The 14,228-nt window shown below is 40.7% G+C and overlaps 1 protein-coding gene across 1 annotated transcript in view; it reads right to left on the bottom strand.

The window, feature by feature from the left end:
• The window catches only part of HPSE2 (heparanase 2 (inactive)), a 746,397-nt gene that overhangs the window by 656,456 nt on the left and 75,713 nt on the right, over window positions 1-14,228 (bottom strand). The window contains exon 3 of the mRNA XM_036736909.1: window positions 2,760-2,921. Within this exon, the coding sequence (XP_036592804.1) occupies window positions 2,760-2,921 (162 nt within the window). The remainder of the gene's footprint in view (window positions 1-2,759; window positions 2,922-14,228) is intronic.

Genomic DNA, 14,228 nt, shown 5'->3' with positions numbered 1-14,228 from the left:
TTGCTTTCCTGACACTGTCATTATGGGACCATGCCATACTTTTATATTCATTCACTATCACTTCACCTTGCTTCCATCTTTTGTACATTTCTCTTTTTTTTAATCTAAGTTGCTAATTGAATTCCTTGTGTATCCACATTGGTCTCTATGGACAAACTCCATTTTTCCTCCTTTCTGAAATCATTGAACCAACTTCCCCAATCCATTCCATTTAATGGTCACTATGTTTATGGCACCCTTTTCTGCCCATTTCTATTCCTCATCTATAAAAAATGACAGTGACAATAGTTGTCTAGCTATCCCACCAGCATGGCATGAAGCTACACCACAGGCTCTAAGGAATCTGAGCAATGGACAAAAGAGATACTCTTGAGATTCTTCTCACCCTAGGGCTTTAATAAATGATTGAAAGTGGAGAAAACATGTAGAAAGACACCCCCTCCTAAGAATCTAGAAGCCCGTTGACCTTACTACACCAGTCCCAGGTACATAGATACTTCCCTTGCTGATATTTCAAACATCATGGGGGAGTTATATACAACATCTAGTCCATTACCAAGTAGAAACCCCAGGGTAGGTGCTCTAAATAAGTGGGTAAAGAAAGTCACTCCGTTAGAGAGGTCTCCACCCCCTTCAACCTTGCCCCCCTTACCAATACACATTCATCACCGAAAAGGGAAATATTTACAAGAGTTAGTTTAGTTATGTTTAAATATTATGTTTAGCTGTCTGGAGACCATGTTCTCAAGATTTATATAAGAAATCAAGGATTAAACTTCACAACAATTAGAAAACCACACTGCTCAAAATCAAAGACTTAGTTAACGGACATTAAAATAGTTTTACTGCTGGTGCTAAGCTGCAGTGACTCCATCACTTCCCAACACCTGGAGCTCAAACCTTCTGAACTCTCGTGTAAACAAAACGGGAAACTCCAAGGGCTCCAGGGGTAACAAGGTACCACCTCGGGCCCTGGCCTTTTGGGTGAAAAATGTGGAACATGCCTGAGGACGCTTTGAAGCAGCTCAGAGAGAAGCAAAAGCAGGGAAAAGCCTCTTTACTGGGGTAAGTTTGTTTAGGACAAAGTAAGCAAATTGTCAGGGTAAAAGTTGACAATGTTGATTCCAACAGTTTGAACCGAGAATAAACATCCAAGGGGATTATGTTACTGAAAATTGGAAAAGACTCCATTGAAGCCAATAGACCATGCTTGCATTTTCAAAGATAATGTGTCCTATAGGCATATTCAAGGGTAACCGGGTGAGGGCTATGGTTTTTTACTCTGAACTCTCTTCTATAACATATTTAAGGACTCCAAGCTCCAATACCTTAATCAGAGCAAAACTATAAAATCTAGACCAGGGAAGAAATGAGAAATTGCATTGTCCTTAACTACCTTGATGATACCAATCATTCTGTTGTTTTTCTGATTCAGTCCACTGAAGACTGGCATCCCCTCCAACACACCTATATGTGGTATGACAGACAGAACTCAGGGCTTTCTGCATACTCTCAACAGCCAACCATTTGCATACACCAACTCTGATCAACCTCCCATGGGGAGAAGGAGATGTTGGCAGTGTCTGTAACCCTTATTCAAAGGTACCTTTGGGTCCAGCTTTCATTTCATCCCTTTGATTTTCTCACCAGGTAAAAAATGGAAGACAAGGTAGCTTTTTCAAAATGGAAAACAATGTTTGTCACATGAAAATTCCTGGAGATATGTCAGGGAGCCTATAATGGGAGGTAAAACTTTCCCATTTGGGTTTAGGGTGCAAAAAATGTGATTTGCTCATGGCCTAGCCAACATTCCAACTTTTTTCAAACCTCCACAAACAAGGTAAACACACACTCTGGGTTTGTTAGGCTTTATTTGGGTCAAGAAAAGGCAGGCCTGCCTTGTTTTCCTCAAGAGAAACAGGGTGACTCCTATGATTTGCTGCTTACATCTAAAATCTTGAGAAAACCCTTGAATGTGTCTATGGGACACATTATCTTTGGAAAACGCAAGCATGGTGTATTGGTTTCAATGGAATCTTTTCCAATTATCAGGAACATTCTTGAGAATTCTCATGTCATTTTCTGCTGTTGTAGCATTGCAAATACCTTAATACAAAGGCTCCCAGATTTATCCTGTCTGTGTACCAGCAAAGTTTTTTGGCAGCTCTAGAAATACTGCTTCTCATTCTATCTCGGAGAGCTTCTCTCCTAGAATCACCATTAATCTTTCTTGTTCCTATTAGAACTCATACAAGGATGTGAGGGATGGGGTCCATTCTCAATGCCTGTGGGCTCCACTAGAGAAAAATCAAATTCTCCAGAGAATTCAAACTCCACCAGGAATAAAACATTCTCATCTCTGCCTACAGGTCATTATCACTTAATGCTCATCTTCATATTTACTAGGTTTACAGAAAGGCGAAAGTAGCCACTTCTTTAAGGATCCCAAGGTGAGTAATTCTTTCAAATACGCACATATTTAGCAAGTCATATTTTTACAAACCTCCATCAGCTTCTCATTGATTCTGACATTTGAAAATATACATACAGAATAGTCTACAATCTTTGGCCAAAAATATACATGCCAGCCACATGAAATATTTGTCATAGGAAAACAAAAGTCATCACAACTAAATAAAGGAAAGAATTGGAAAAAAATTCAGCAGTGTACCACTCTGGTGAATCCAAAACTTCAGACTGCTAACTGGTGTAAGCCAGGAACTCGTGCGGCGGGGGTCAGCGGACCTCAGTAGCCTTACCTGTTAATATGAGGTTACTGTACGTGTTGGAGAATTGCTCCTTGAGGAGAACCAAGTGCATCTGAGCTGCCTTCTCCCTCTGAAGCTCCAACATTACATCTGGGTGTTGGGCGATCTTGCAGCCCTTCTGCTTATCCAAGGCAACATCACTCCGAACGATGTCTGTGAGGAGGAAAAAAGAAGGTGGGCAGCAAAAATGAAGCCCAATTCTACCAAAAGCAATTCATTTAGTTAACAGGACAAGAGCCAAAAGCCCATAAACAAGGCAATAAGTGCTATGAGCCATTGGGTGAGGAGAGCTCCCAGTGGCCTACGCTCCCCACCAAGAGCCATGTGATGCCATGATCTGCTGTTGTGTCCTGCCTTGGGCCAAAGGTTGCTGGAGATGGAACAGACGAAGCTGAGACACTGTGAGCTTCAAAAGGTTAGGAGAGCAACAGGGATCTAAGAACCAGAGTTCATGACAGAGTTTGCCAGGACTAGGAAGGGCTGAGCAGTCTCATCAGCTATGCCACATTCAGTAATGAACTTGGCAGAGGAAATGCTTTGTAGTTACCTCTAAGCCCACTCTCTCCTGCTCTCCAGGGGCATGGGTGGTATAATGGAATGTCAGCTCTCCATTTTGTTGAGGTTTTCTGGCAGCGAAAGGAGAGCAGTAGATATGTTTATAGTCCTGTTCTTACTATATCTCTCAGCAAATATCCTTACTGTAAAAGCGAATTGGTGTTAATTGGTTAAATGAAAATAGGGCGCTAATCACTGGGTCAACTGATGCTGTAGAGGAGATTCTAACTGTATTTTCAGATGACAATACATAAACTTCACTGAATCTCAATGGAGACTTAGACAGAATCCCAGCAACCATCTCATCCAAAGCATATATACAAGGAATCCTATCATAACATATCTGACAAGTGGTCATCTAGCCCTCCACGAAGACCAACAAGCTGGGAAAACATGCCACTTATTGAGATGGTTCATTCCACTCTTGAACAATTTTAATTAACAAAATCTTTTCTAATATCAAGCTTAAATTGGCCTCTCCAGCAACTTTGGCCTATTACTCCTAGGCCAAAAACAAAACAAAACAAACAAACAAAACCAAGTCTACTCCTCCTTCACAACAGCCCTTCAAATACTTCATGACAGTTAGTGTGTTCCTCCTGCATCTTCGCCTAATTCACTCAATTGACCTTCATAGGCCAATGGACTCAAGGCCCTTCACCATGCTGTTGCCTACCTTTGAACACTCTCTAGCTTTTCCATGTCCTTCTTAAACTATGGTACCCAGAGCTAAACTCAGTACTCCCCACAAGGGGAGAGTGAAACAAAACAACTGGAAGCCAAGATATTCCTGGAAGCTAAGCTTCTCTTAATGTATATATAGATGGATATATAGATAGATAGATAATGTAGGTAGATTAGGAAGAGATGTAGGTAGATAGATAGATAGATAGACAGACAAGTAGATATGGATATAGATATACATACACAAAGTGTGTGCACATATATGTATACACACACACACATACAGTTACATCCCACTATTGACTTCTATTGAGCATGTAGTCTATCAAAACTCTGAGATCTTTTTTGAAACTGTCATCTATTTTATACTTGGGTGATTGATTTTTAGATACCTCAGCATAAGACTTTATATTAATCTCTGATGGATTTTATTGTACTAGACTTAACCCAATGCTATAGCCTGTCAAGATGCTTTTGGATCCTGACTGTCATTCAGTGCGTTAACTATCCCTCCCAGTTTCGTCATCTCATTTGAAAATCTGATGAGCATGCCATCTTTGATTTTATCTAGGCTATGAGTAAAAATGTTAAATAGCACAGGGACAAACACAGATCTTGAGGGGAAGTCCCCTGGGAATCTCTGCCCCACTGATATTGACATTTTAATCAGATAGGAACAGAATTAAAACTCTAAAGGGTTCACCCACCCAGTGTCACTTTTGGCAAATATCTCTCATCGTTTCCAATATTCTCCCTAAGATTTTATTTACTTTTCTCTTTCTCAGTCATTTTATTTAGGATTCTTGCTCCTTGACTCCCCTCCTCAATTCACTTTCATGGTTTATCCAATTTATAGGGACATATTTTTTCATCGCTTATGTTGTTCTACATGGAAAATTCATTGTCTGAGTACATGTATTTCTGACGTCATGTCTCCAACCTTCTGCTGTCTGTGTTCACTGAGAACTGCAGCATGTCTGACCCAACATATGAGGACTGTGTTCAAACCCTGTGCCTCAGCTGTCCCGTGGATTGTCTCCATTGGGTCTCCCCTACCGTTTTTCAGGTGCCTCCATGGTGAAGCAGTCCTCAAACTGATTCAACTTCACTCTTTCAATAGAGGTCATCTGTGGGTCACTGATGAGAGTCAGAGAAGGACTGGAGACACTTTGCAAATCCGCCTCTTTCACAATTATTTTCCCATTAAGGGCAGGCTGCATCTTATGCTTCAGTTTAATTTCACTCAAAGCAGATGTACAATTCAGAACTGTAAAAAATAGCCTCTTCTATAAAGAAACGCCCAACTAGGATGCTTCCCATCAAGTAGGGGACCTTTTGTACCCAAAAGTTATTGTCTTCTGAGTACTTATTTTTGCAACCAAAAAACCAAGGAATTCAGCTGATTCATGTGGGAACAAATGATAGAGATGGAAAAAATCTGGAATGTATCTCTAGTGACTTTGAAGTTCTGGATAGGAAACTGAAGGGCTTGGGGACACAGGTGGTATTTTCATCTCTTCCTCCTGTTGACAGTCCTGGCTTTAGAAGAGAAAGGAGGTTATAGGAAGTGAATGGCTGACTGTGGAGGGTATTAGCAAGGAAACGGTTTCCTAGATCACTGCCTACCATACTTGGACCCTCATACTGAGGGTCCAAGTATGGAAAGAATGTGTTTCACTGGAGACTTACTAGTCTGTCTGAGAGAGCACTCAGATGAATTCTGAGGCAATGAGCAGAAAGAAACTGAATCCCAGAACCAGAGACTGTAGAAGACAACATGGCCCCAGAAAGGAGAGCAGAGTGGAGAAAGTGTCCGGTGCTTGTCAGCGGGAGATAATAAGGAAGCTGACTAATACTCCCAGCCTAGGACATCCAACTTTTTATTTGGTCCTTAAATTTTCATATTGATCTGGTGAGGAAACTCCCTTAACTAATATTGTCATTGTTTGTGGTTGTTGAGTTGTTTCAGTTGTATCTGACTCTTTATGACCCCATTTGGGGTTTTCTTGGGAAAGATACTGGATTGGTTTGCCATTTCCTTCTCCGGCTTCTTTTACAGATGAAGAAACTGAGAGCAAACAAGGTTAAGTGACTCGCCCAGGGTCACACAACTAGTAAGTGTGTGAGGCCACATCTGAACTCATGAAGATGAGTCTTCCTGATTCCAAGTCCAGTGCTCTATCTACTGTGTTACCTAGCTACCCCTCTTAACTAACAGAAATCAACAATTGTTCTGCCAACTATAATCTTAGACATTTGCCATGGCCCTGTGAGGGTAAGTGACTTAGCCAGTCAGTCTGTGTCAGAGGCAGGATTTGAACCCAGGTCTTCCTAACTCTAGGGCCACCTTTATCGCCTATGCCATGCTGCCCCACTAGATGTGTATATGCCAAAGTATATAGTACCCATATAAAAAAATAATTTGAAATTTTAAAACAAGACAGCTAAAAAAATTTCCTACATATCACTGATACCTGATGGTACCAAATTCATGACTGCTATGTATCAACTGAAGTTTATTTGGTTCAAAAGAAATTGATCTAATAGAAAAGGAAACAGATTTTAAAGTATTATATGCATATATATATACCTATGTAGAAACCTATGAACCCAAGAATGGAAGCATGGGTAAGAACATATGGGTGAGAATAAAGGGAAAAATCAGAATTATATTATTCTGGGAGTAGAATACAAATCACCTTGTCAGACAAAGGATATGGACAATCATTTCCCAGCACACAAAACTTAAGTGAAGACTAGCTAAGGCATTTATAGGGACTTCATCTACCCTGACATCTGATGGAAATACTGACTCTGCGGAAAGGAGATCCCGTCTGGATCTCTCCTCTGACTCTCTATCACCCTTCCTTGTATTAGAATTAGTCGTGTACGTGTTCTTTACCCAATTAGATTACAAGTTCCTTGAACTCCAGACCTATATCCTCTCTCTCTTTGTATCCTTAGCTCCTAACATGGTGCTTGGCATAAATAGGCATGTAATGAATGTTTGCTGAATTGAGCTGAATTGCCACAGTCAAAGTTTCGCCTCTCAAAAGGTCAAGGAAGCAATATATTTAACTGCCAGATTTAATTCTCACCAACAAGGAAGAACCAGTCTATCACAACTGAGTCTCACAACTAAAACCTTGGGAGGAAACATCCTGGAGCTCAAAATATCAAAGAAAGGTAGCACTAGACAAAGTCAGGAATGTTTTCTAGAGTTTAGAAAAGGTTTCAAAATGATCCCAGGGGAAAAAATAGTCCTGTTCCATCTAGGGGACTCTAAAGGGGAATAGAGATCACAAAGAATGCAAAGTTCTGGAGGCAGCTGGAGTGTGATGCCAAATGCACTGGATTTGGGGTAAAAGACCCAGGATCAAATCTTGGATCTGCTGCTTATGACTGGTGAGACTAAGGGCTGTCATTTAGCTTCTCTGGGCCTCAGTTTCCTCATCTCTAAAATAAAGGTATTGCACAAGAGGACCCCTAAGTTCCCTCCCCATTCTAAATCCTGTGAAGTGACATTATGACAAGACAATGACAAACAGCCCCAATGAAGAAGGATGGCAGCAGGGACAGGATGAGATAATAAACAACAGTGAGGCTGCACAGAGAGCTCTCTGACGAGTTCAGATCTGAAAAGAATATTAAAAGATAAAAGGAAATAGGAATATGCCAGAGCCAGCCTGAGAGCTGATTGTTAAATTTTCAGTGTAAATATTTATACCTTGGAAATCAGCTAACACTATACATTAAGATTTGATTCATCATTTTGCCGATCACCAAGACTTAAGAAAATGATAGAGAAATATGTTAATAACACAGATTAAAGGTAAAAGTGTATCATGCATTTTTTTCCAAAGAGTCGGTTCTTAAACATTTATCAGCACACTCCTGGAAAAAAGAGGTACATTAACAAGGACAAATACAAAAGAGTAGCATAAGCCTGTATAGATGTTATCCTGAGGGTTCAAACCTAAAATGAACTAAAGCTCATGAAAAAATGTCAAAAACAACAAGAAGGATTTTGTTAGCTCTGTCTAGAGGAAGAAAAGGGGAAAAAATATCCTGCTGGGAAAAGATCACAATGACAATCATAATGATAACTAATATTTATATAGTGCTCACTCTGTGCCAAGCACTGTGCTAAGCACTTTACAATTATTATCTCGTTTGAGCCTCACAACAACCCCGGGAGATGGATGCTATTATTATATGGGACATGTTAGCAAGTGCTGCAGAGAAGGCAAAACAATTTTGGTTTGCCCACAAAAGCCCTCAGACTAAAAACTGCAGGCCAGACAAAGTAAAGGGAAAATTATAGCCTGAGGTAGGTGGTATATCATAAGGCAAATATGAGATGGTAAGATTGTAATCCATCCACTCAAAAGAAGTTCAAGGCGAGATACATCACAGAAAAATAGAAGATGCTCTCAACAATCTATGGGGAATCGAGTGAATGAAAGAGGCACCAGATTACCGGAGGAAAACAAATATCCTAATTTTCAAAAGTAAAAAAAAAAGGGTGATTCCTGAAAATGGCGTAGGCACAAACTTCACAAAAATGTAGTATGGTTTATATGACAGGTGATTTGTGGGCATTTAGAAAAAGATGAGTAGGCATCATCATGGATTCACAAAGACAAGCCAGGCCAAACTAACCTCATTTCCTTCTCCAATAGGAGGTCATAGTTGGTAGAACAGCTATAGCTAAAAAATGCTGATTAATGTCTCCATGTCAAACCGGAGGAAGGTCTTTAGTGATATGCCCTTGGGTTCTATCGTCTACCAGTGCTAGTCCCCTTTGTTATTAAGACTTGGATAAAGACATAGAAAGCACAGCCATTTATAGCAACGTTTGTGCCTGGGGCAAAGACACCCAGGGTAAACAGCACAAAACAGGTCCCGGAGATCTCAGAAAGTGAAATCGTGGCTGGGGAGACGGCAGCAGGGCAAGGCCAGGGAAGTACCTGCCTGGGGTATAGCAGCCCAGTGTAGAGTGGGAGAAAGAGGAAGCTGTGCCAGCTGAAACCTTTCTTTTTAACTAGATGTTTGACTGATTTGTTTCAAGCCCTCTAAACTTTAGAACCCTTAACAAAGTCCCAGTCACTCCACCCTAATTATGGCTCTGATAAAATCATAGATCTAGAACCGAAAGGGACCCCAAAAGTCACTGAGTCCAATCCCTCATTTTACAGATGAGGAAACTGAGGCAAAAAGAGTTTAATTGACCAGCCCAATGTCACACAGGTAAAAGTATCAAGGTATACTTATCTAACATAGGGTACAAAAAAAGGGATAATTAATGCCAAGCTCCAAAGTGAACTTAACATGCTCAAAGTTAAGCAGAAACAAAGATGAAATTTAAGAAGCATAGTGTAAAGTCTGTCAGTGAAGTAAAAAAAATTAATTATATGGTTACAAGGCAGAAGACTTTACTATAGATTAATTCATGTATTAATATTTGGTAATATCAACTGACCACAAATCTAATATGTGTCAAGACTGGTGCTGCTATCCAAAAAACTGACACAAACTTAGGTTGAATAGTATTCAAAAGCATTGTGGGAATATTCTCCTGAGGAGACCAACTAGCCATTCAAATGGCCACTTGAAGTAGGAAGGCAAGATAAAAGTTATCTCAATGGACTGTGTGCTGTTCAATATCTATAATATTGTGTTCAATTAATAGTTATTGAAGTGAATTGAATTCTGATCACTATATTTTAAGAGGGACGTACATACATACATACATATATATGCACATTTATACATGTATGTATAAATCAATTCTCAATTTTCTTGGGAGTAATATTCCTAGAAAAGGGCACAAAAATTAAAAGCGCAAGCGTTAATACACTGAACCTACAGGAAACAGGGGGTTAGGATCCCACAACTACCAAAACCTGTAATCTTTCTCTAGATATTGATGAACATACTCTTTTCTGTATACAATTCTTTGTAACAAAACATTAACTTTGATACTATGTACTTTTCCTAACACAGTAACCATGAAATAATCCATAAGATGCAGTACACAAAATAAAATTGACAACATGCAAAACATTTTTTCCTGCTAGGAATTCCCTGGATTCTGTGGCCTTTTGTGCTAACATCTCAACAAAAAAAAAATTTACTTTAGACGATATTCACTTTTCATAATACATGAAATCTATAGTACCATAAATACTGTACAACAAATAAAACTATTAAGACTAGAACTTTTTTAACCTGAATCTCACTTTCCACTATGTCAGATAGCAGTGTGAGGGCATTGTACTGTATACTATGCCACTGTAAGCCTCTCTACCTTGACCACCCTCTGAAAACCAAGTCCCTCTGCTTGGCATTAATTATCCCTTTTTTGTACCCTATGTTAGATAAGTATACCTTGCTGTCAGAAGACTCCAGGATTGATGAGGTCTCAACATCACCTGTAACACAGTCTGGTGGATGTTGTTAGCGATCATGAAGGGCACACCAGCTTGAACTACTTGCCTCCTTTTTTGCAGATATAACTAATCTCAATTCCTTAACACCGAACTTGCAGATGGCAGCGACCACAGACTTTCTGGCACAAAGTATGCATACCTAACACCTTTATTTTCTCACTAAGCGGCATTACTGACGTTGCACACTTGGGTTTGGAGCCCAAAGGACTTGCACTATGCTTTGGGAGCAGCACAAAACTTGAGTTTTAAACACAAACAATGAAAATAGGCAACAAGTACACAGGAATCTCTTTACTCTACAAATGAGAAGGCGAATAAGACTAATGAAGCGCCTAGTAAGACACCAGCCATTCCATACACTTGCATGCACCGAGCCTCTCATATTTTTCTCTACTACACATAGCCATGAATGCATGCGGTTGCCAATTTGAAAGTGAAAATGAGGTTACGAATAAAGTCACCTGAACATCTGAAGTCACAGAAGTTACATGTGTAAATGTTGAGGACTGATTGTATGTGTATCTATATCTCTCTACCTATCTGGGTGAATAAACATATATGTATATATTTATATTTATATTTCAGATAGTCAACTAGTATTTATTAAGTGCGTATCATGTGCCAAGAATAGTGCTAAGTTCTGGGGATGAAAAGAAAGGCAAAAGACAGTCCCCTGCCCTAAGGAAGGTCAGATTGTAATGGAGGAAGCAATATGTAAATTATAAAATGTATGTACTTATAAAATACATACTGTATAAATGGAAGTTAATAATCTCCAAGGCAAGGCACTGGGGTAGGGGAGGGCCAGGAAAGGCTTCCCTCCAAGTATGACCAGAAAGGGTCTAGAATTAGATTATTACCCAAGGAGCCTATGGATAGTTGGCCCAGAAAGGAGGAAATTAAGGAGAGGCATAATAATTACTGTCAAATATTTTTAAGACTAATGCACAGAAGAGGTAACTTGTTCCAGAGGACAGAATCAAGTTAAACTTATAAAAATGGTACCTTGTTGTTCAACAAAAGAAACTAGAGGTGTCCGGTGATATTTGTATTTATAAGTAGGGAGCTTACATTTTAAAGGAGAAATACAACACATACACAGATTAAATAAACACAAGATCCCTTTCAACTCTAAGAACCTATGATTTTTCTGAGTGTTTCTGTATCCTTTGCTTTTTTCTGTAAAAATCAAAGTGACTACAAGCATTTAATTCAAACATAAAGCTATTTACACAGCCTTATCACAGATGTTTTCCATGTCCGTCCTCTGACCGAGTCACCTTCAATATCTATCTACTTCTTCATTCTTCTCTTCCAATAACCTTTACTCTCTTCTACCCTTTCTAAACCACGACAATTCCAAGCTCCCCCACCTCAACACAACACTCATGTCATTGTGGGCATTTCATCCATTTCATGGGTGCCCTCAGTCTCCTGCATCCCAATTCTTCCAGCACAATGTTCTCAATCCTTCCTCCTGTCACCTACCCATTAACAATTAATAAATTCAATTCAGCCGACTTTGGGAGGGAGCACACTTTGGACACGAGAGATGAGATCTCCTTGGGCCAAGGAATGGAGGCAGATGCAGTGCTGTGTATGATCTATAACTGCTGGGTCACTCTGACAAGAATGAAGAGAAATAGGAAATGGTGCTGGAAAAGGAAGTACGAGCCAGATTGTGAAGGGCTTGAAATGCCAGATGGAGGTGTCTGCATCCAAGTTGTACCTCTCCCCCTAACCCCTTTGATCCTGCTCTGTCTGGGGGAGACTCACCTTCACCATCAGACTCATCCTCACCTTGTTCCTAAGCCTCCAGGCCCCCAATAAAACATGAAAATCCATGCCCCACCTCCCAGCAAAGCCTTTCTTCTCCCACTCCCTGCAAATGGAGGAGGAAGGATTCTCCAGCTTGGCATAGCCCAGGGGTGGGGAATCTGTGGCCTTGAGACCACATGTGGCCTTCTAGGTCCTCAAGTACGGTCTTTTGACTGAGTCCAAGTTTTATAGAACAAATCCTTTTATTAAGGGAATTTGTTCTGTACAGTCTGGATTCAGTCAAGGGGCCACACTTGAGGACCTAAGGGGATTTGTTCTATGAGCTTTGGATTCAGTCAAGGGGCCACACTTGAGGACATAAGGGGATTTGTTCTGTGAAGTCTGGATTCAAAGGGCCACACTTGAGGATCTAGAGGCCCACATGTGGCCTTGAGGTCACAGGTTCCCCACACCTGCAATCCCTATGACCTCTCTTCACCCTCCCATCTTTCCCAGAAGTTCCAGGGTAGAAGATGTCTTTACCCCTCTGCCTTCTAGACCTCACTCCCATAACCTTTCCTTTCCTTCTGTAACATCCTCAGTTACAGGTTCAGAATCTGACTGATGTGGATTAAACTCAGATCACACATTTAGAACTGGAATGGACCTTACAAGGTCATCTTGTCCAGCCCCCTCATCTTAAAGATTAAGAAAACTGAGGCCCAGAGAAGTCTAAGATCTAACATCCCACAGCTACTAAGCCAAGATTCGAACCCACATCTCCTGACTCCAAATTCAGCCCTATTTCCACTGCACCAAGCAAAAGCAATCAAAATATCAAGTAACTACATTGCTTATTTTGTGCCCAGAAACACCAACAACTTCTCAGCCTCTAATGATTATTCCTTCTATCTATTTAAAAATGCCCATGGCCTTCCTAACTTTAAAAAAAACGGGGCCTCACCCCATTTTCCCATCCAACTGTCACATTATTTTCCTTCTGTTCAGAGAAAATTCTGAAACGTACGTAATAATCTCTAATTTCTTCTTCTTCCCTCCTCTTCATAGTTTACATTCTCCTCCATCCCTCCCCACCAAATTCATTCATTCGCCAAATAGTCATTAATTATCCACTGTGGGCACATCACTGTGCTAGGTGGGGAGATATAAAGTTTAGATAAATTGAAATCTTCCTCAAGGTGAAGGTGGACCTAGATAAGGCTTAAAGAAGAGGGAGCCTGCGGTCAGATTCTCAGGTGACTTGGAAGCCTTGGGATGCAGAATTTTCTGCTTTCGTGTTATTTTGTCCTTTGAGGAACTGGCTGAGCTGATGGAGGTTACCAAGAGGCAGGCTGGGCAGGCACCATTGAGAACAAAAAGATAGAGGTAATCATCTGGTTGAGTGATTCAAGACACAATTATCATGATAAATGGCTAACAAAAAAAAAAACCAGCAGCATGGATCAAGAAGGGTCAGAGGACCTGCATTCAAATCTTGCCATTTACTAGCAGTGAGATCTTGTCAGAGGCAACGAACTGGTCCCATCCTTGATCCCTCATCTGTAAAATGAAGGTGTTAAGTCAGACGACCCTGAAGACACCTTCCAGGTCAAGACCTATGATCCCAATGGTAAAATGGTTTGGATAATATCTTTTGATTCGTGTATAAACTGCACAAAGTCGCTAGCCTCACTCCCTCCTCTAGAGTCATCATGGTCCAGGGGTAGGACAGAGTCAAGATGGCTGGTGATGGCTCAAGATGCAGTGGATGACCTTGGTGTCTTGGATGTCTCACCAAGCTCTAAGCACTCCACAGCGCCTCCTTCAGACGCCTTCACACCCATTGGATCAAATTGTTTCTATCTGCCCATTCCACCAGGGGAAGTCTTTACGTGCTTGGGGTAGACACCCACCTAACCCATTGACGGCTTGGAGACCCCTCTGTTACCTTCAACCTGCTTTAAGCCTGTCTGCCAAAACGATTTACTGGGGTGTGGCCGCTGTGCATGCT

Source organism: Trichosurus vulpecula, chromosome 8, assembly GCF_011100635.1.
Source record: "Trichosurus vulpecula isolate mTriVul1 chromosome 8, mTriVul1.pri, whole genome shotgun sequence".
In the NCBI taxonomy this organism is placed as follows: domain Eukaryota; kingdom Metazoa; phylum Chordata; class Mammalia; order Diprotodontia; family Phalangeridae; genus Trichosurus; species Trichosurus vulpecula.
This window is presented reverse-complemented; position numbering and strand designations above follow the sequence as displayed.